Here is a 20923-nt window from a genome sequence, read left to right as displayed (position 1 = left end):
TTGGAATCTCAAAATGCTGAAATCTTTCTCTTCTGAGGTGCCCAAATCCTCATCCTTCTTTGATCTGTTTTTGGCTGGCTTTCTGTCTGCTTGATTTTGTTCGTTTTGTCTCTTTTCAAAAAAAAAAGAAAAAAAAGAAGTAATTTTGTCACATTCTATGTTTACTTTTGTGTTTAGTTGTCATTATGGGGATACTTGTACCACGTTTTTAAAAGGTGTTACAACCATCCCCACCCCTGTCAGCCAATGTTTAGCTAGCTGTAGCGGCATGATGGTTTAAAATTAGCATCGATGAAATGCCTCACATTTCACCTAAGAGACTACTCTCTAATCTAATACAAGCTACATAATCCCAACTTCAACAGTATCAGTACCAATCAAAATATAGACTTGGTCCGTAAAATTACTTACCTGAGAAATCAGTGTTTCAGCAGTAAAACCTGCATACTTCTTCACACAGCTATGCAATTTCACATGCAAGGTCAGGAAGGAAGTAGTCTTGCATGAAATTGCTCACATGATTCTTAGGTCATCCCTTCTTCGTGAAAGTGATGCTGTTACAACAATCCTCCCTCTTTTTTTTGTTACAACCATCTCTTTGTTACAACCATCCCCGGTCTCCCTGTGTCATTGGGGTGGGATGGGAGGGTGGGGCTAGAGACCAGTTTCCCCTACACAGGATCATTACATGGGAAAAGGAGAGCAATATTTGCAATCCCTTACCAGCAGTATAGCAAAGCTTGTTAGATGGCTACATCCACAGATAGTTTCACTGTCTGTGCTGTTCCGTACACGGCAGCCATTTGGGTTCCAACCACCGGATCCATCTAGCAGTAAAAAAAAATAATCGCCAAACCATTATAAATCTCAAGATGGTTCACAGGACTTTTTTAAATTCTGATAGATATCTACAGACAAACTTACCATTTCGCGTAAAATCCCAGAAGACACATGTAGCCACAAAATTACCCTGTGAATTGGAGAGTGGCAAACAGAATATTAATGGCTGATGGCTGATGTCATTCTTTTTTAGAAACACTGTTATAATCTTCAGCCGGTGACCCTAACATCATTGTTCCACTTAGAGGTAAGTTGCAGATAACATTTGGTGAGGCTACCTTGCGTAATGGAAGGTGAAATGTGTGCTGGCCAGTAAAGTTTACCCAAGCCTTTTAGCAATTGTAGTTTTAAAAATGTTGATGGGAATTTGCTGATGTTTCCCTATGGTTCAATAAGTTGGATTTATTTACTTCCAGTTGTTAAGAGTCTCTTGAATTTGGCTCCCATGATGCCTTTTTTCTGTTTATAGCGCTTTGATTTCTCTACTTCTTTGTCTGTTTTTTGACATAAACACTGGACAAGGCTGGGGGAGCCTAGAGACTCAGGTTCACCCTTTTTCTTATACCCTTTGCAACCTTTGCTTTGATTAGTGGGCAACCAACCTATTGTTAGTTTCCACCTGAGTAAAGCCAGATTTATTTCTGTAGCCCTAAATCACAATTTAGTCATAGAAGGCTTTACAGTCACATTACATTCTTCAGCATTTGGTTCTGTTAGTGTTGCAAAAGGAATGAAACATTCAGTGAATCCATGAGAACCGCACACAGTTATCTGAAAGCTTTATGAAAGTGACTCACTGGAATAGGCGCTGTGTTCTTCAGGTGAATTACAATATCCTCTTGCAGATTTTTAATTGACAGGTTGGCCACACTGGCCCCCAGGACCCCACTATTCAGCCTGCGCCCTCCCATTGCTCTGTCCTGCAGGGCCATATGGAAACAATACAAAAAACACGGAGAGATAAAGTATAACCGGTATTGTTACATATCAAATTAATGTCTTCCCAGTTTCCCTCAAATGAAGAAAATACTTGCATTTATGTTAAGTGATAAAAGAGCAGTGAAGGGATGTAAATACGATAATCTAATCATCCAAACCCACTTGTTGTAAGTAGATGTGTTTTTTAGAATGATTTTTCTTTTAAGTTTCAAGTGTAGAAAAATCTATAACACTCCAGTTAAAGCTGAAATCTGAGATTTTTCTCCATTAATATCACTGACAGATGTACTCTTAGCCCCCCCCCCCCCGGTTCAGGGATGGTTGTTCTCTCTTCACATAGATGGCCTCTTTGACTCCACGTTCAAACCAGCTTTCCTCCCTATCAAGGATGTGCCCATCCTCATCCTTGAAAGAGTGGCCACTGGCCTGTAGATGGGTGTAGACTGCAGAGTCCTAGGCCTGACACGTTAGCTTTTCTATGTTGTGCCAGCGTCTGTTAAGTTTCCCCAATGTACAAGTCACGGCAATCCTCCTGGCACTTAACAGTGTACACTATATTGCTCTGTTTGTGCCACGGGACCTGATCCTTGGGGTGGACTAATTTCTGGCACAGCGGGTTTTGGAGTTTGAAAGCAACTGTGATGCGGTGTTTGGCAAATACCCGTCTCAAACACCCCTGCCACATTCAGAATCACCACTGGTCTACACTTAGGCAGCTGTTGTTCTTCTCCACTCTTCGATCAGCTGGTGCACAGTTTGGGCGTCTGGCTTTAACAAACGCCCAATTGGAATAACCACACTTAACCAGGGCCTGTTTAAGTACATCTGTCACCATCTTACAATGCTGTGATTGCAACTATCCCCCCAATCCTCTGTGAATAGTACACATGGCCATTGTAAACTCTAGTTAATGGTCATGGTAATTTGCACATGAAACCGATTGTTGGTTTCGGTTGTTATGCAACTTTGCTATTTATAGGGGTGGGGATACCTGCAGTCAGCTGAGACTGATGAAGTCACTTAGATGAGTGATGAAAAATTTATCTTAATAAACATGTCCAGATGAACTAATTCAACTTTTGGTGATTTCCGTACCTGGATTATTGAGCATGCATAAAGACATTCTCCATCAATAGATATCCAGCTGTACAATGGAGTCAGGATACATAATACTAACTGGTATTGTGGTATGTTTTTATATACACACGTATGTATTATACGAATTAGTTGGTATGTTTTTATATTTGCACAAACGTATATTTTCACTTATTCTCAGTTATGCATTGAGTTCACCAGATGGAAGAAGGTACAGCCTGGTAGTAAGACATTGAAAAACAACTGATGTGAAAACACTGGTATGCAGAAACTTTTAACACAAGAGTTACCACAGAACACAGTGTTCTGTAATATTGGCAACAATAACATGTTATAAGTGCATCTTTTCTCATGCCCCTAATGAGGTTTATCAAATGGCGACACCACAGGCTATCAAAAAGACATTGTAAGACAACTGTTACAAACCACCTGCATACAGAACCTCCTTACACCAATGGTATCATGAGCTCCCAAGGCAGGGTGTTATCAAATATTGGCAATATCAGCGTATTCCAAGATATGGGAAGAAATAAGTGATGTACACAGGGAGGACATCAATTATGCAAGAGAGGATGTACCAGTGTATAAAAGGAAGGGATTACGCTTTCAAAAGTCAGTCTGCTCTCAAGACCAGCTTGGTTTGTTGCTGTTGTATGACTACATAGTGCTGCAGTGAATCTTATAAGATTCTCAGTGATTCAGTGTTTGACTTTGTGGAAATCAGAAGAAGCCAAGGATAAAAATTCTCTGACAGTATCTATATCTTAGTTGGAGACACCCTGTATACTGTTCTTGAATTTTCTGACCTGGTAAGATGAACACATGCACTATATGGACAAAAGTATTGGGACACACGTCTTAATCATTGAATTCAGGTGTTTCATTCAGACTCATTGCCACAGGTATATAAAATCCAGCAGCTAGCCATGCAGTCTGCATTTACAAACATTTGTGAAAGGATGGGTCGTTTTGAAGAGCTCAGTGAATTCAAGCGTGGTACTGTCATAGGATGCCACCTTTGCAATAGGTCAGTTTGTGAAATTTCTTACAGTCAACTGTAAGTGGTATTATTGAAAAGTGGAAGCATTAAGGAACAACAGCAACTCAGCCACAAAGTGGCAGATCACGTTAAGTTACACAGCGGGGTCAACGAGTGCTGACGTGCATAGTGCGTAAAAGTCGCCAACGCTGTGTTGACTCAATAACTACAGAGTTCCAGACTTCCTCTGGCATTAACATCAGCACAAAAACTGTGCGCCAGGAGCTTCATGGAATCGGTTTCCATGGCCGAGCAGCTGCATGCAAGCCTTATATCACCAAGCACAATGCCAAGCGTCGGATGGAGTGGTGTAAAGCACGCTGCCACTGCACTCTGGAGCAGTGGAAACGTGTTCTGTGGAGTAGCGAATCACACTTCTCTGTCTGGCATTCTGATGGATGAGTCTGGGTTTGGCGGATCCCAGGAGAACATTACCTGCCTGACTGCATTGTGCCAACTGTAAAGTTTGGTGGAGGAGGGATAATGGTATGGGGTTGTTTTTCAGGAGTTGGGTTAGGCCCCTTAGTTCCAGTGAAGGGAAATCTTAATGCTTCAGCATACCAAGACATTTTGGACAATTCCATGCTTCCAACTTTGTGGGAACAGTTTGGGGAGGGCCCTTTTCTGTTCCAGCATGACTGTGCCCCAGTGCACAAAACAAGGTCCATTAAGACATGGTTGAATTTGGTGTGGAAGAACTTAACTGGCCCGCACAGAGCCCTGACCTAAACCCCATCGAACAACATTGGGATGAACTAGAATGCAGATTGCGAGCCAGGTCTTCTCGTCCAACATCAGTGCCTGACCTCACAAATGCTCTTCTGGATGAATGGGCAAAAATTCCCACAGACACACTCCAAAATCTTGTGGAAAGGTGTCCCAATATGTCCATATAATGTATCTACTCAAGCAGGAAATCAGGATTGAAACGTGATGATGGTGTGAAGATGCTTCTGTTTGACAGGTCATATACCAATTCTGCAATCAATACTACAGTATAACAGTGTTCCCATAGAGTTTGATGTAGTGTTATAATACATTAGATTGACTGTGTTATCTTTAGTCCGAGGATGTTGTTTTTACAAAGGTGGGAACTATTTTTTTCTTTTTGATTTTTTTCTCCCCAATTGTAACTGGCCAATTACCCCATTCTTCCGAGCCTTCCCGGTCACTGCTTCACCGCCTCTGCCGATCCGAAGAGGGCTGCAGACTACCACATGTCTCATCTTATACATCTGGAGTTGCCAGCCGCTTCTTTTCACCTGACAGTGAGGAGTTTCACCAGGGGGACATAGTGCATGGGAGGATTACACTATTCTCCCCAGTTCCCCCTGCCCCGAAAACAGGTGCCCCGACCAACCAGAGGAGGCACTAGTGCAGCGACCAGGACACATACCCACATCCAGCTTCCACCCGCAGACACGGCCAATTGTGCCTCCGGCCTGCCCAAGCTGGAGGCAACACGGGGATTCGAACCAGGATACTCAAGTTGGTAGGCAACGGAATAGACCGCTACACTACCCAGATGCCAGGTGGGAACTATTTACTGCTGAGTGGAAGGCACACAAGTGACAATGGCTGCTACACCTTGTTTGTTGTTTTTGCTGCCAGAGGAAGGGATGGTTCAGGAATTTACAGATTTCAGCTTTTCTCCTTTAAAAAGCCTTTATTCTGATTGGCTTAACATATCTCAGACTTGAAAAGTGCCCTGACCCATTTGTTTTTCATCAGTGGAGTAAAAAATGGGTATATGTATTGACCTGAAACACTGTGTTCTTCTGGTAGAAGTTGAACTGGACTCTGGAGGCCATCTGCTGCTGCTCAGTGGTGAGGTTTTCTGTCAGAGAAGGTGGGAGTTTGATGGACCCTTGTGGGGTGGACGACTCTTTCCTCACATGCCTCCTGGTTCTTGAATCCCCGTGAACCTGCAGCATGCAACATGCAAGACACGGACAAGCTTTATAAACAGCAACGTTAAACAAACAGACTTCATCAACACATCAAACCTCTGATGGGAGTAGAGTATTAATGTACTTTAATCCTTGCTTGGGACAACTTCAGTGTTATTGTGTAGCACCGGAGTTATAACAAATCAGTTGATATAGAGACTCTACCTTACAGAATCTTTTTTAATGGTTTTTAAACATTATAAAGTTATAGACTAATTTCCAAATTTCCTGCATTTCGTATAAGGAGAGTATTTTCAAAGTGCTATCTATCTATGACAGTCTGATTTAAGAACCTATTTTAGAGTATTACATATGTCTGAAAATATAGGAGTAAATACAGAGAGGATGTTGTCTCTGCTCTCTTAGCCTCAAACTTTGCAAAATTACATTGAAAAAATGTGCCATGTGTATAATATATATTGTAAAAAATGTCACAGATTTAGTTTGAATAGTCAGGACTTCTGAGTCTTGTGCAGAAGTCAAAAAAGGTCCATGAAACCCTGTGAGAAAAGTGTTTTCAATATTATCTGAGTTATCTCGTAGTTAAGATGGACATATTTTAGGTGTAACAACTTGAAATATGTAAGTCATACCTGTACATTGCTAGGGTTTGAAATGGAAAAAAATGTTTCTTGAAAATTACTGCCATCTACTGTTTTCACAGACAGAGCGAGAGCCTGGGAGAGGATGGTCTCAGCTTCTTCTTGAAGAACCAGCTTCAACCCCACTGTATCGACAATCTGTATGATCCTGATGCAAAAACAAGTTTTGTGTTTATCGATATTATCACTTATCTTGATCAAATACCGTTGGTCAATCTATTCCAGCTCTATCATTGTATACTACAGGAGACCTACAGATGGGTGACAAATTAAAGGAAAAACCAACATAAAGCGTTTTAGGTGTTGGGCTACCAGGAGCCTCCAGAATATCTTCAATGCTCCTTGTCAGATTCTACAAGTCTCTGAACTCTACTGGAGTGATGGAACATCATTCTCCCAAAAGATATTCCCTCATTTGGTGTTTTGATGATGGTGGTGGAGAGTGCTGTCTAACACGTCGGTTCAAAATCTCCCATAGGTGTTCAACTGGGTTGAGATCTAGTGACCGTGAAGGCTATAGCATATGATTTACATCATTTTCATACTCATCAAACCATTCAGTGACCCCTTGTGCCCTGTGGAAGGGGGCATTATCATCCTGGAAGAGACCACTCCCATTAGGATAGAGATGTTTCTAAGGTGATCACTCAGAATAACTTTGCATTGATTTGCAGAGACCCTTCCCTCTAAAAGGACAGGTGGACCCAAACTATGTCAGGAAAATGCCCCCCACAGCATAACAGAGCCCTTGGACCCCCTCACTGTAGTGGTCAAGCATTCAAGTTTTTCCTTTAACTTGCCCCCTGTCTGTAGCTGTTTCAATGTCAAAGAAGCAGAGACAATTAATCATTCTGAAAAATGGTTCCATTGAAGCAAATCACCCTCTTCAACACAGCTAACCTGCTGGAGGAGGAAGCCAGTGTGTCAGGAGAAGCATCCAGCAGATTGCTCACAATGTGGATGGTGGTGTTTCCCAAAGCCAGGCTGACGGTGGGCCCGGCCAAAAGATCCTCCAACTGGGACACGAGTAGGTCCACCTGGCTAGAGTTGAGGCTGGACACATCTCTAGTAAGCTCTAGCAGCTTGTTGGCTTGCCCCTCACTGCTCTCTGTTGTGGCTGATGATCCTGCAGGGAAAAAACCCCCCAAAATAAACTACACCTTGTATTGCAGCACAATAGCTAGTGATGTGTTAAAGCACTAAAACCTGAGTGGCTCCCCAAAGTAACGTACTGTTGCCATTCTCAGATGTTTTATGTAACACTGTCCCTTACACAGCTTGGCAGAGAACGCACCTGGTATGCTGGTTACAGGGGCTGTTGTTGGACCCATAGATGACATATCAGAGCTCGACACATTTACAGTGGTGACTGTTGTGATAGTTGTGTTGGGTTTTATTGTCACTGTGACATTAGCAGCAGCTGTGGTGGTGTCTGGGGCAGTGGTTGTGGCATTCTTTGGGGTTGAAGTTGTGTTTGTAGGGTTGAACGTGGTGTTTGGCAGCACAGATATTTGAAATGGAGCAGATGTTGCATTTGGACTGGAGGTTGTAAGAGCAACATTTGGGTCACACTGTTGATTCAGGAGCACACATGCAGATGTTCCTTTTTGACTATAAAAAAATGAAAAAAACAAAACAAAGAACATTTCAAGTGAGCAGTCTGACTTGAAGATGTGTATTCAATCCAATTACAGTACAGGCTTGACATACATTATTTAACTGCCCTTTAGTATCTAAATATGTAGTTATACAAACCAGGTAAGGATGTCTGTCAAATATGACCCGATACAGAAATCATAGGGCTTCATGTTTAAGGAAATCCATGTGAATTCTGATTGCAGTGGATTTTTGCTGTCTCCAGAAATTGCTGTGCAAATTGCTGTGACAAATAAGATAAAACAGACATTGCAAGCTTTACTAGGCATGCTTATTATTCTATACAGTTGTTCTATTGACTGCATCAAACTGACACTGAAAACACATCAATCTATCTCCCCTGTGGCTATTTGACCAACCTGTTCGGGTCACTTTTCCGTCATAACTGATGTTTTTCTTGGTGTAGAACACAGTCTTTAAGGCAGTCGAGACTGCACATATAGGGACCTCTTGGGCAAAGCTCACAATCACCCTACAAGTCTTGAGACTAGAAAACGAAAGGATGCAAGTGAAGAGATGTCAATTCCTAGCAAAAGGCAGTGCAAGTCAAGGTTTTTCCTTTGCAGGAAATATGGTAGCATGCTTTGACTCACTTTGTCACCCTGCCCCAACAGTTCACACCAGCATCCTGTGAAAAAAGGAAACCCGTAGTTTTGTCAGCCATGAATTCAAACTTGGTCATGTAATGACACTGAATGTATATGTCGAGGATACCTTTAGGAGTCAAACTTAAAATGCATCAATTCTATCATAACCAGGAATTACTGTATGTATATACAACTGTGGGGATTTGTCAGACATTTCTCTATAATCGTAAAACATAAATCTGATTGCAGTTTGTTCAACCAAAGCCAGCTTGCATAACTTGACAAACAAGTAGTCCATGCAGAGGACAGAGCAAGACGTATAACCCTTTTTGCGCTACAAGCTTATCAGCGTTAACCAAGTGGCCCAACTGCTGTCAGTCTGCTCAATCACTGTCAATCACAGACTTAGCCTGATCTTGAAATCCAGCTGGAATGGTCAAACTGGTATAACACTGGACCGTAGTATGTACTTTAGCATTAGTCAATTCCAATTGGCCTACTTTATTATGAGAATTACGATATGATGTGAGATGACGTAACGGATCTGAGCAACTGAAGTCAGTTTAAAGGGGGACGCCATCGACGTTCTTTTCCGGGTTGTTTAAATGGAAACTCCCACCCTACGTACGCAAAAAGCAGTGACGTAGTTGGCGCTAATGCCCCCCGCCCCCACACCACACACACACCACACACACACACACACACACACACAGTTCGCTGACAGTGTAAGCGTTACGATTGTGTTAAAAGTGCAGAAACTATGTCATGGTATATAGGAAAAGATTTTTAGAAGGGCTTGGTGTGGAAAATAATTTGTTTAAGTATACAATCTTTAGGTTTGTCTTTATATAAGGTTAATAATCAACAAAATTTAGATGGGTTTATCTGTGTAGAATGTATGATTATTACAAATCAAATGCAGCTATTTTTTTATCTTAGATATGTGGTAAGCAGTTGGTTTTTTTTTTATCCTAGATATGATAAGCGGCTTGGATAATGGATGGATGGATGTTGCAACTGGAAATAATGGTGTCTCAAGGCAGGGTAAGTGTAGTTTAATCCTATGTCACTACATGGCGACAAAACACCTATGGAAAATAATGGTATCAAGAAGTACAGTATAGTACATGTTAATACCACTAAAGGGCACAAATGAAAATATAATGGGGTATAAATTTGGGTTGAATCTATTTATAACTAAAGAGGTAATTAAGTGTACATTTAGGGTGATTCTATTCTCTAAAATCAAAACGGTGTGGTCAAATGTTAAGCCCCACAATAGGTGGGACTAAGTCGTGGCATAAAGGTGTGTGCATCAGGAGGTCAGACAGTTGCTCCATGGACCAACTCGGTATATTGTTGTGATACTAACAATAAACCTATTCACATCAGACTCCCAAGTATGGGACATTGATTGATTGACTATTGGACCTTGATTGATTGCCTTTGAAAAACAGTGTGTCGAGAAGAAAATTCTCCCACACTGGTAAAATAGTGTATACGTTTTTCAACCAACATTGGAATTTTCAGATTTGAATACATAGAGAACGCTACTGGGAAGCCACAGAATGATATGAAAAACCTCAGAAACACAAAAAAAATTGACCACCCTTTAAAAAGAAAGAAACAGGAGCCATATAAATAAAGTGTTTGAAGCTGAAGTTCAATATCATTTTTACAGTGCAAGATGTTTTCATGAAGTACAGTACATCATCTCTTTTGATCCAGTTGATATGCAAAATAAATATGAGGAAAGCTTAATGTGCATAAGTATGGGGGGTGGGACTTTACCTTATAAGAGGATGCAATAATGGGCAATGGACATGAAGTACTGTAAGGGAATGGTATCAGTATTATCAGAATTGTTTACCATATACAAATGGATCTATATATAGCTTAATAACTGCATGACGTACCTACTCTCCAGGGCACAGGGTGGAGGTTTTTTTAGCAGAGAAATCTGTAGTGATTGCAGATTATTGCCACAGTGTTAGTGGCCATCAGTTGATACAAACAGAATGGTTAAACAAGCTACAAAAGCTTCCAATGAACACCTGCATGCAAAGAGGCATGTAAAACCACACATGAAACACATAAATGAACTCACCAGAGAGGAAATGTATGAAAGGTTCATTGTGGGATCAGTTATCGAAATTTGCAATGCATAGTATGCCACTAAAACACAGAAATAGAGTAGTCACATTACAAGAGACAACATTTCATATAGCTTTTGAGCTATAATTTGGTCATATATAAAAAATAAAAACACAAACCTGTTTCATTGCAGTAGGCAGAGCAGTTGCAGGTTGCTTTCTTCTGAACTAAAACAGAGCCATACCATGTCTGGAGTCATTAATTCAAATTGAATTTTGCACAGAATAGCCACACAACACAAACTCATGCTACACAAACTCTCATTTCTTGCCTAAAAAAAAGAAAAAAGAAAAAAAAGACTCTCAAGTTATTGTCCAGTTATTGATGATGAGATAAAAAAAAAGTTTGTATCTTACCACCACAGTTTGATGAATAATTTGAATAAGTCGATGCAGGCTTGTAGAATGTCCTAGCTTCTTCACTGTTGTCAGATAATCACATATAATAAATATGAGCGTATAGGCCCCACCCAAACCCAAAAATCATTACAAAATATACACTACCGTTCAAAAGTTTGGGATCACCCAAACAATTTTGTGTTTTCCATGAAAAGTCACACTTATTCACCACCATATGGTGTGAAATGAATAGAAAATAGAGTCAAGACATTGACAAGGTTAGAAATAATGATTTGTATTTGAAATAAGATTTTTTTTACATCAAACTTTGCTTTCGTCAAAGAATCCTCCATTTGCAGCAATTACAGCATTGCAGACCTTTGGCATTCTAGCTGTTAATTTGTTGAGGTAATCTGGAGAAATTGCACCCCACGCTTCCAGAAGCAGCTCCCACAAGTTGGATTGGTTGGATGGGCACTTCTTGCGTACCATACGGTCAAGCTGCTCCCACAACAGCTCAATGGGGTTCAGATCTGGTGACTGCGCTGGCCACTCCATTACCGATAGAATACCAGCTGCCTGCTTCTGCTCTAAATAGTTCTTGCACAATTTGGAGGTGTGTTTAGGGTCATTGTCCTGTTGTAGGATGAAATTGGCTCCAATCAAGCGCTGTCCACTGGGTATGGCATGGCGTTGCAAAATGGAGTGATAGCCTTCCTTATTCAGAATCCCTTTTACCCTGTACAAATCTCCCACCTTACCAGCACCAAAGCAACCCCAGACCATCACATTACCTCCACCATGCTTAACAGATGGCGTCAGGCATTCTTCCAGCATCTTTTCATTTGTTCTGCGTCTCACAAACGTTCTTCTTTGTGATCCAAACACCTCAAACTTGGATTCATCCGTCCACAACACTTTTTTCCAGTCTTCCTCTGTCCAATGTCTGTGTTCTTTTGCCCATCTTAATCTTTTTCTTTTATTGGTCAGTCTCAGATATGGCTTTTTCTTTGCCACTCTGCCCTGAAGCCCAGAATCCCGCAGCCGCCTCTTCACTGTAGATGTTGACACTGGTGTTTTGCGGGTACTATTTAATGAAGATGCCAGTTGGGGACCTGTGAGGCGTCTGTTTCTCAAACTAGAGACTCTAATGTACTTATCTTCTTGCTCAGTTGTGCAACGCAGCCTCCCACTTCTTTTTCTACTCTGGTTAGAGCCTGTTTGTGCTGTCCTCTGAAGGGAGTAGTACACACCGGTGTAGGAAATCTTCAATTTCTTAGCAATTTCTTGCATGGAATAGCCTTCATTTCTAAGAACAAGAATAGACTGTCGAGTTTCAGATGAAAGTTCTCTTTTTCTGGCCATTTTGAGCGTTTAATTGACCCCACAAATGTGATGCTCCAGAAACTCAATCTGCTCAAAGGAAGGTCAGTTTTGTAGCTTCTGTAACGAGCTAAACTGTTTTCAGATGTGTGAACATGATTGCACAAGGGTTTTCTAATCATCAATTAGCCTTCTGAGCCAATGAGCAAACACATTGTACCATTAGAACACTGGAGTGATAGTTGCTTGAAATGGGCCTCTATACACCTATGTAGATATTGCACCAAAAACCAGACATTTGCAGCTAGAATAGTCATTTACCACATTAGCAATGTATAGAGTGTATTTCTTTAAAGTTAAGACTAGTTTAAAGTTATCTTCATTGAAAAGTACAGTGCTTTTCCTTCAAAAATATGGACATTTCAATGTGATCCCAAACTTTTGAACGGTAGTGTATGTTGTCATAGCGATGTCAAAATGTAATGAAATGACATTTACATTCATGTTGCTTTAAGGAATCTAGCTGTAACCTATGCACACTACCTTAATGCAAATTTGAATGAACACACTTTCTTAGGATATCAACAATTCAAGCAATTTGAAATAGGAATGCGTGGATCAAAATCATAGGGGCCTGTCACTGGATGAAACAAAATTGTCCTATAACTGTAGAATGACCAAACATCACAGGAAACTGCTACATAAACACAACAACGGAGGTTAAAGCACAGTGTGCATGGCAGCTTACCAGGAGACATTGACAGGACCAGTAGAGATGCAAACGTTGGGATGTTTGGAGAAACTATTGCACTCTGTGGTGTCGTTTCTCTGACGCAACCTCCCTGCATGATGACACAAACGTTTGTTGGCATAAAGGCAGCTTATCCTCAATGAAGCTCAACTGTCAAGTCATTATGTATTTAAATATGTGCAGGACTCACCCACGCTTTCCACACGTTTTCCCACCACATGGATGTTTGTGGAGTTTTTCCCACCCAGACACAGCGAATGGAGGATGCAACAGGGATATATGCGCTGCCTCAGCTTCAGCAACACAGTGCAGATAGTCTTCCTGCAGGGTGGGGTTGGGGGGCATTGTTAATGTTCCTGGAGACAAGGATTGCTAGACATTCATTTGAAAACAGCATTTCACTGACCTTATCTGAGTTTTATTGATGCATGAAACTTCCAGTCCCTGTTTGGACAGACAGACCCATTTTAAATAACAGTCTCTTTATGCACTTTTGACAATCATGACAAGACATTAGCATGTTGCTTACCTGGAATAGACTGACAGTGGTCATTTTATTATCACTCGTTGTACTGCAAAAGAATGTGACAAAATCAATAAATTGAAAGTCAGTTGTCCTCAAATGATAGATCTTGTATAGTCTTGATCCTGTAAAGGGATCCTAAAAAAACTAGGCAAATTGAGGTTTAATTTTACTCATTTCCATGACAAGAAATTAATCCAATGAGAGAATGTGCCAAAAATGCCTTTTCTCTCCATACCTAATGTTTTTAATTCAGTTCTGAATAATAACTTTCAGCAAAATACTCTTACACTGATAACCCCCAGTGTTTGGTGGTCACAGCGTTTGGTGGGAGAAGCTCACATTCATTCATTCGTTCACTCTTCTCATGCAGTCATTTTCAAGAAATCACAGGATTGGGACTCTCCACCTGGTTGTGTTGTTTGTCGTCATGCTGTAGTTAGCATCAAGAGTTGTATGGTGATTGTATGAGGACGTGACGTGTGTTGAAGGAGCAGATGGCCTTATCCCACTATGTAGGTTTGTGATGGTGCTGACGTCGTTTGATGAGGTTGTGGAGCTGTAGTTCTGAGTTTGAGGCACCGTGGCAAAGTTGTGAGGTGCTGTAGTTGTGTTGTCATATGACCATGTCGTTTTGACATCACTCGTTGTACTGCAAAAGAATGTGACAAAATCAATAAATTGAAAGTCAGTTGTCATCAAATGATAGATCTTGTACACTCTTGATCCTGTAAAGGGATCTTAAAAAAACTAGGCAAATTGAGGTTTAATTTTACTCATTTCCATGACAAGAAATTAATCCAATGAGAGAATGTGCCAAAAACGGCCTTTCTCGCCATACCTAATGTTTATAATTCAGTTCTAAATAACTTTCAGCAAAATACTCTTGACAATGATAACCTCCAGCATTTGGTGGTCACAGTGTTTGGTGGGAGAAGCTCAAAGTAACGAATTCATTCGTTCGTTCGTTCGTTCGTTCGTTCGTTCGTTCGTTCGTTCGTTCGTTCGTTCGTTCGTTCGTTCGTTAATTCATTCACTCTTTTCATTCTCATTTTCAAGAAATCACAGGATTGGGACTCTCCACCTGGTTGTGTTGTGTGTCGTCATGCTGTAGTTAGCATCAAGAGTTGTGTGGTGATTGTATGAGGACGTGACGTGTGTTGAAGGAGCAGGTGACCTTTTCCCACTATGTAGGTTTGTCATGGTGCTGACGTTATTTGATGAGGTTGTGGAGCTGTAGTTCGGAGTTAGAGGCACCGTGGTAAAGTTGCGAGGTGCTGTAGTTGTCGTGTTGTCATATGACCACGTTGTCATGTTATGGGTTGGGTAATAGGATGGGCTGACAGATGTGGTTTGCAGAAAGCCTGTTGAGCTTGTGGTGTTTGGTTCTGCAGGGTTGGGGGACAGGCAGCTCTCCAAGTGATTATGGAACAGGTGGTAGAGCTGGAAAAAAAGGAAAGAAGAAAATGAGACTTTTAAAAAAAATTTCAAATGAAGGACACCCAGTATAAGGTTAGGAGAATGTTGCTGAGGTCCATGACCATCGTCCCTGAACCGAGCCAACATACCCAAGTGCTGATGTCTGTCTCATTCTTTTCATCTCCCGTCACATATATGGCAACTTCTAGCCAGTAGTGCTCCGCTGTAATGGAGTAAAATTTTGATCATATACAGATTCTCTATGCATAGATTATTTAACAGACACCGTTTATTTGCACTGATTGGCACAAAACTGTAGGAAGTTGATTTGTAACTTGTCAAGCTCTGAATTCACCTGAGGAGACACGTTTGAGAAAAAGGACAAGAAAATCTGTTTCTTTTTCGAGAATTGCAGTTACTTATCTTTTCTTTCCACAAAGTATACCATACCATATCATCATACATCTCCAGTATTGTATCAGCTCGAAACAAACATTCAGCGCTATTATCAGACATAATCTGATATAAATCTTGTCACTATATTTTTTGTCTGTTATCTCACTAATAGTTATATCAGCTAATAACTATCCATGGGACATGAAATGAGACTATTTATTTAATACCTTTTGTGGCATTAGCGGTCGGTGTTTTTTCCACAGTTGCATTGTGTGTTTTCATTGTGGTCACTATGATGGGGGAAAAACATGTTGACTTTGTTATTTAGAAGTTAAGTAGAGGTAATCCCCCCCCTTTTCCCCTCCCCAATTGTTACCTTTTGTGGTATTAGCAGTCGGTGTATTTTCCACAGTTGCATTGTGTGTTTTCATTGTGGTCACCATGATGAGGGAAAAACATGTTAACTTTGTTATTTGGAAGTTAAGTAGAGGTAATTCCCCCCCCCTTTTTTTCTCCCCAATTGTACGTGGTCAATTACCCCACTCTGCCAGCCGCTTCTTTTCCCCTGACAGTGAGGAGTTTCACCAGGTGAACATAGCGCGTAGGAGGATCACACTATTCCCCCCAGTTCCCCCTCCCCCCTGAGCAGTCGCCCCAACCGACCAGAGGAGGCGCTAGTGCAGCGATTTATTTATTTAGTTTTTAAAGAAGGGAGTATGTGTTGTTATAGGCCTTTGTTAGGAACTGCGTTACCCAGAATCCCAGATGTTATCTTGCAGGCTAGTGATGTGCTGAGGTTAGAAGTCGGGAGGTACGAACACGGAGTCTGGCATGTGGGATAAACAAAAGCTCCGGCGTGAATTTGGAAAAGGTCCCGTTCCGTTCATTTTAAAACAACAAACAAAACACAGGACACATACCCACATCCAGCTTCCCACCCGCAGACCCGGCCAATTGTGTCTGTAGGGACGCTTGACCAAGCCGGACGTAACACGAGGATTTAACAATTGCTGTGTACGGTAATGGCCTTCAGCACTTGGTTGCCCACCTCCAGCTGTGGTCCAGCCGCCCATACCACCGCACCAATGGCTCTCAAAGCATCCAGTCCAAGGATACAGCCCTCTTGTATGTCTGCTAGCCAAAATTCTTGCTGTACTTCTGTTCCTCCCATCTTCAGGGTCAGTTTACTTCTCCCCTTCATTCTAGCACACTGGCCTGTAACTGTCTCCATCTTTACTTCCGTTGACATCCACTGTATTTCTTCCCCCAGGACCCCTGGTTTCACCAAGCTGATGGTGGAGCCGGTGTTGACCAGGGCAATACAGGTGTTGCCATTCAGCTGACAGGAGAGATGGAGGCTGAAGCCAGAGCCAATCCGTCCAATGACTCTGGGGCTGTTACTCAGGGGGGAGGTTGTATGAGCCGGCCAGTCCCCCTCTAGGCTGACCCTTGGTCATTTCCCGGTTCAGGGGAGGTGGCGGCTACTTGGGTGACAGGCCCTCGTACTTGTTGGTAGAAGCGTCTTTGTGTCTTCTGGCACTCCTGTCTTTGGTTCCCTGGTTTCCCGCAGTCCCAGCACAGAAATGACTTGCTCTGCTCTTCGTCCTGCCAGGACGGATGTGCATGGCTCCTCCTCGCTTTCCTATATTGCCCGGACATGATAGCACAGTGTTGGGGCAGTTGGGGCTGCGCCTTTTGGGCCAACGGGAAATGCAGCGAATTCGGGGGGCAGCCGCGGGAACCGCCACAACCAGGACGCGAACCCGTATCTCCTGCACCGCGGGCGACAACGTTAACCAGTCTACTAAAGGGTCCGACCCATTAGCTAAGGGCTAACGTGTCTACGTTACACTATCCCTCTCTTTCGGGAAGCGCGTCCCCACGCTTCAGAATATCAGCTCCCTCACACCTCTGGACGCACACGCTTCCGATGACCTCACGCTCTCACCATCCCACTTCGGACACCAATGCAGCGAATTCGAGCGGGCAGCCACGGGAACCGCCACAGCCGGGACGCGAACCTGTATCTCCCACACCGCGGGCGACAACGTTAACCAGTCGACTAAAGGGTCCGACCCGTGTCTACTTATTTGTGTACGTTACAATATGTTTAGTTCTATAAATAAGCGCAGTCTGTTTTGGGTTAATAGCTTACGTAAATTGAGATAAGTGATTTCATTGAATAAGTTAATTAATAGTAGTTGTTAAAAGTCAGCTAATAATCATTTGATTTAACTCATCTTGATGTAAGTGTGATATTTGTAAAAGGCAACACTGTGAACTTTCTGTTAGAACCGTGATTTAGGTTACTGTCGCTTTAAAAGATAGGTCTTGTGGGTTTACGAAGGGAACTCGGGGGAGCACCTTTTGTTTTTTGGAGTGGAAGCCAAGCAGCGACTGAGCCACACGTGTTTCTTACCGTAGTACAGTTTGCTGATTAAGGAGAACTTAACTTTGAATATTCCTGTAAGAAGATACTACAAACTGTGGAATTAAATACTTGTTTTATCCTTTCTTACATTGGAGTCCTGTGGAAGTTTTTTCCTTCTCAAGTTAGCGTACACGAGTTAAGTCCAGGCAGTCATCGAGCTTCAACTCCCACAGCTATATCAGCTCATAACTATACATGAGACATGAAATGAGACTATCTATTTAATACCTTTTGTGGCATTGGCAGTCGGTGTATTTTCCACAGTTGCATTGTGTGTTCTCATTGTGGTCACTATGATGGGAGAAAAACATGTTAACTTTGTTATTTGCAAGGTAAGTGGAGGTAATTTTAGCAGTGTGGAGTGTGCTTATAAAAGGCATATTACATATGAACAGTGAAAAGTCACAATACCAAGGACTGTTTGTTTGTAAGTTGCAGATGTGTCTTTGTTTATTAGTTGCAGAGTTGGTTCGTTAGTTTGTGTAATTCAATGAGAAAAGGGAAATTCTAAGAAATTGACCTCATTATGGAACAATGATACTGGCATTATGAAACACTAGCAAAGCGTGTAATTGGTTGTAGCAGTTAGTGAGTGTAATATGAGATGGTTATTACAGAGTGTTGCTGTGATCTATTGTGGTGCATTGTCTATTGTGGTCTCAGAGATGGAATGAGGGATTTTTGAGGCCTCATTGACTGTGACAATTACGATGATCTCACTTACCTGTATGTGCATTTGTTGTGTTAGTATATGTCTTAGTGGAGTTTATGATCACAGGGGCCTTTGATACAGAGGTGCTTGGAGGAGGAGAGGGCTGAGTATGATTACAGGAAACATGCCCTGATGAGACAAATTAAGAATTCAGTATAAGTCTGGATAGAAGTAGAAATGATCAGTGGCTAAATAGGAAAAATCAATCCAAACATTAGTCATTGATTTGAAATGACTGTAAGCTGTAGCAATATTCGTGCAGGCAGTGTTTTCATAAAATGGACAGATTGGTTGTAAGTGTTGTCAGCAGTGATATCAGTTCATTGCAGTGGCTATACAGTATAAAATTTAGGTAGTGCACTAAATAAGTTTTGTTAAATCATAAAACACTATTTGCTACATCTTTTGTACCTGCTAGTTATATTTTCCATCTACTCTTCACAACGCACACAGCTCTGTAAAATGTTTTAGTTTTTGGAAGCAACCATGTCAAACTTGACAAGCAAGTTATCTATGTTTAGAATTTAGGTGTGTATGTGTATGTGTGTGTGTGTGCGCATGTGTACACATGTCTTGATTACAGGTCTGACACAGGTCTGACACTGAATGACATGTCAGACATCTCTGACTCTATTGTGTATGAATATGTTCAGAAATGTCAGTCAAGATAACAGCTGACGAATAATAAGCCTCCTCTCCATTCTCTGTAGACATCCTCTTTCATTGTCAGCTCTCAAAATTATTCTTTTCAAATGCTTTTGTCATTTGTCATGTCAGACCTTACCTGTGAGTAGAAGGAGCAGCAGCAGAATCCGAAACCAACAACTGACACGTGGTCCTTGCTGTCCATTCTTTATTCTGTAATATGATAAATATATAGAATTCAAAGACCTTAAGGGGCAGCATGGCTCAGGAGGTAGAGCGGGTCATCTAATAAAAGGAAGGTCACTGGTTCGATCCCCAGCTCCTCCAGAGAGTGTGTCAAAGTGCCTTTGAGCAAAACTCTGAACTCCTAACTGCTCCTGATGAGCAGGTTGGTGCCTTGCATGGCAGCCTCTGCCATCAGTGTATGAATGGGTGAATGTAAGGCATACCTTGTAAAGCACTTTGCGCGGTCAGTAGACTAGAAAAGCCCTATATAAATGCAGTCCATTTACCTTTGTGATCTTTTTATAATGGAAAATGGCATGCTTTTGTCTTAATGACACTGGATAAGCTATCTAGCTATTGTAACAATATTTTTCACATGATCTGGAGATAAGCCTTAAAGAAAGGAGTGGCAAAAACAACAGCCCATCTCAGCAAGATACAAATGGCTCGTAACCTAAATTACATCTGAACAAAACAAAATTATTCAACTTCTGCAGATCCTGTCTTGCCAAATTTATATCTATACAATGAGTCACTGAAAGTCCCTGTTATTACAGCTTTTGAGAGTGTCTCTCTTGATACTTTGACTAAGCTTGTGTCAGCTTCTAAACCAACAACTTGCCTACTTGATCCCTTACCAGCGAAACTTTTTAAAGACCTCTGGCCTTTCCTGGGACCTACAATGCTAGACATTATTAAGTTATCACTTACTACTGGCATTGTTCCCAGCAGTTTTAAGACAGCTGTGGTCAAACCCCTACTTAAGAAACCACATCTCGATCCAGGGTCTCTTAATAACTGTCAACCAGTCTCTAATCTTCCATTCTTTTCGAAAGTACTAGAGAGAGTTGTGTATCAACAACTTTCGACCCACATAGAAGAAAACTATCTATATGAACCTTTTCAATTGGCTTTCAGTCCCTGTCACTCTGCTGAAACTGCTCTGACCAGAGTGGTAAACAATCTTCTACTAGTTATGGACTCTGATTCCACCTCTGTGCTTCCACTGCTGGACCTCAGTGCATCCTTTGACACTGTTGATCACTGTATACTATTAAACAGAATAATAGTAAGGGCATTTTATCAGATATTTGACCAATCTGGGAACTAAATCCTTACCAAGAAATTTCTCCACCAATGTGTTTGTAGAGGTGTGTAATAGCATGTATTAAAATGTTGAAATTCAACTCCCATGGGAAACCTTGTAAAAAACTGCTCAAAGTTGGGGTACCCGTAATTAATTTGGCCTTAAATAACTTGTGAGGGGTCAAACTAGGGGTTTTTCATGATTCTGAGTTG

At 41.5% G+C, this 20923-nt stretch overlaps 1 protein-coding gene across 1 annotated transcript in view; it reads right to left on the bottom strand.

Annotated features, from left to right (window-relative positions):
• The window catches only part of LOC130116305 (adhesion G-protein coupled receptor G2-like), a 34212-nt gene extending 14608 nt beyond the window's left edge, over positions 1-19604 (bottom strand). Inside the window, exons 1-17 of the mRNA XM_056284224.1 lie at positions 19539-19604; positions 16630-16950; positions 15525-15570; positions 15365-15438; positions 14974-15239; positions 14206-14448; positions 13803-13845; positions 13680-13717; positions 13464-13594; positions 13271-13364; positions 7759-8003; positions 7365-7590; positions 6456-6612; positions 5674-5838; positions 1638-1760; positions 925-970; positions 724-827 (exon numbers count right to left, since the gene is read on the bottom strand). Of these exons, the coding sequence (XP_056140199.1) occupies positions 724-827; positions 925-970; positions 1638-1760; positions 5674-5838; positions 6456-6612; positions 7365-7590; positions 7759-8003; positions 13271-13364; positions 13464-13594; positions 13680-13717; positions 13803-13845; positions 14206-14448; positions 14974-15239; positions 15365-15438; positions 15525-15570; positions 16630-16950; positions 19539-19604 (2388 nt within the window). The remainder of the gene's footprint in view (positions 1-723; positions 828-924; positions 971-1637; positions 1761-5673; positions 5839-6455; positions 6613-7364; positions 7591-7758; positions 8004-13270; positions 13365-13463; positions 13595-13679; positions 13718-13802; positions 13846-14205; positions 14449-14973; positions 15240-15364; positions 15439-15524; positions 15571-16629; positions 16951-19538) is intronic.
• Between the last annotated feature and the right edge of the window lie 1319 nt (positions 19605-20923).

This window comes from Lampris incognitus, chromosome 8 (genome assembly GCF_029633865.1).
Source record: "Lampris incognitus isolate fLamInc1 chromosome 8, fLamInc1.hap2, whole genome shotgun sequence".
Classification (NCBI taxonomy): Eukaryota; Metazoa; Chordata; class Actinopteri; order Lampriformes; family Lampridae; genus Lampris; species Lampris incognitus.
This window is presented reverse-complemented; position numbering and strand designations above follow the sequence as displayed.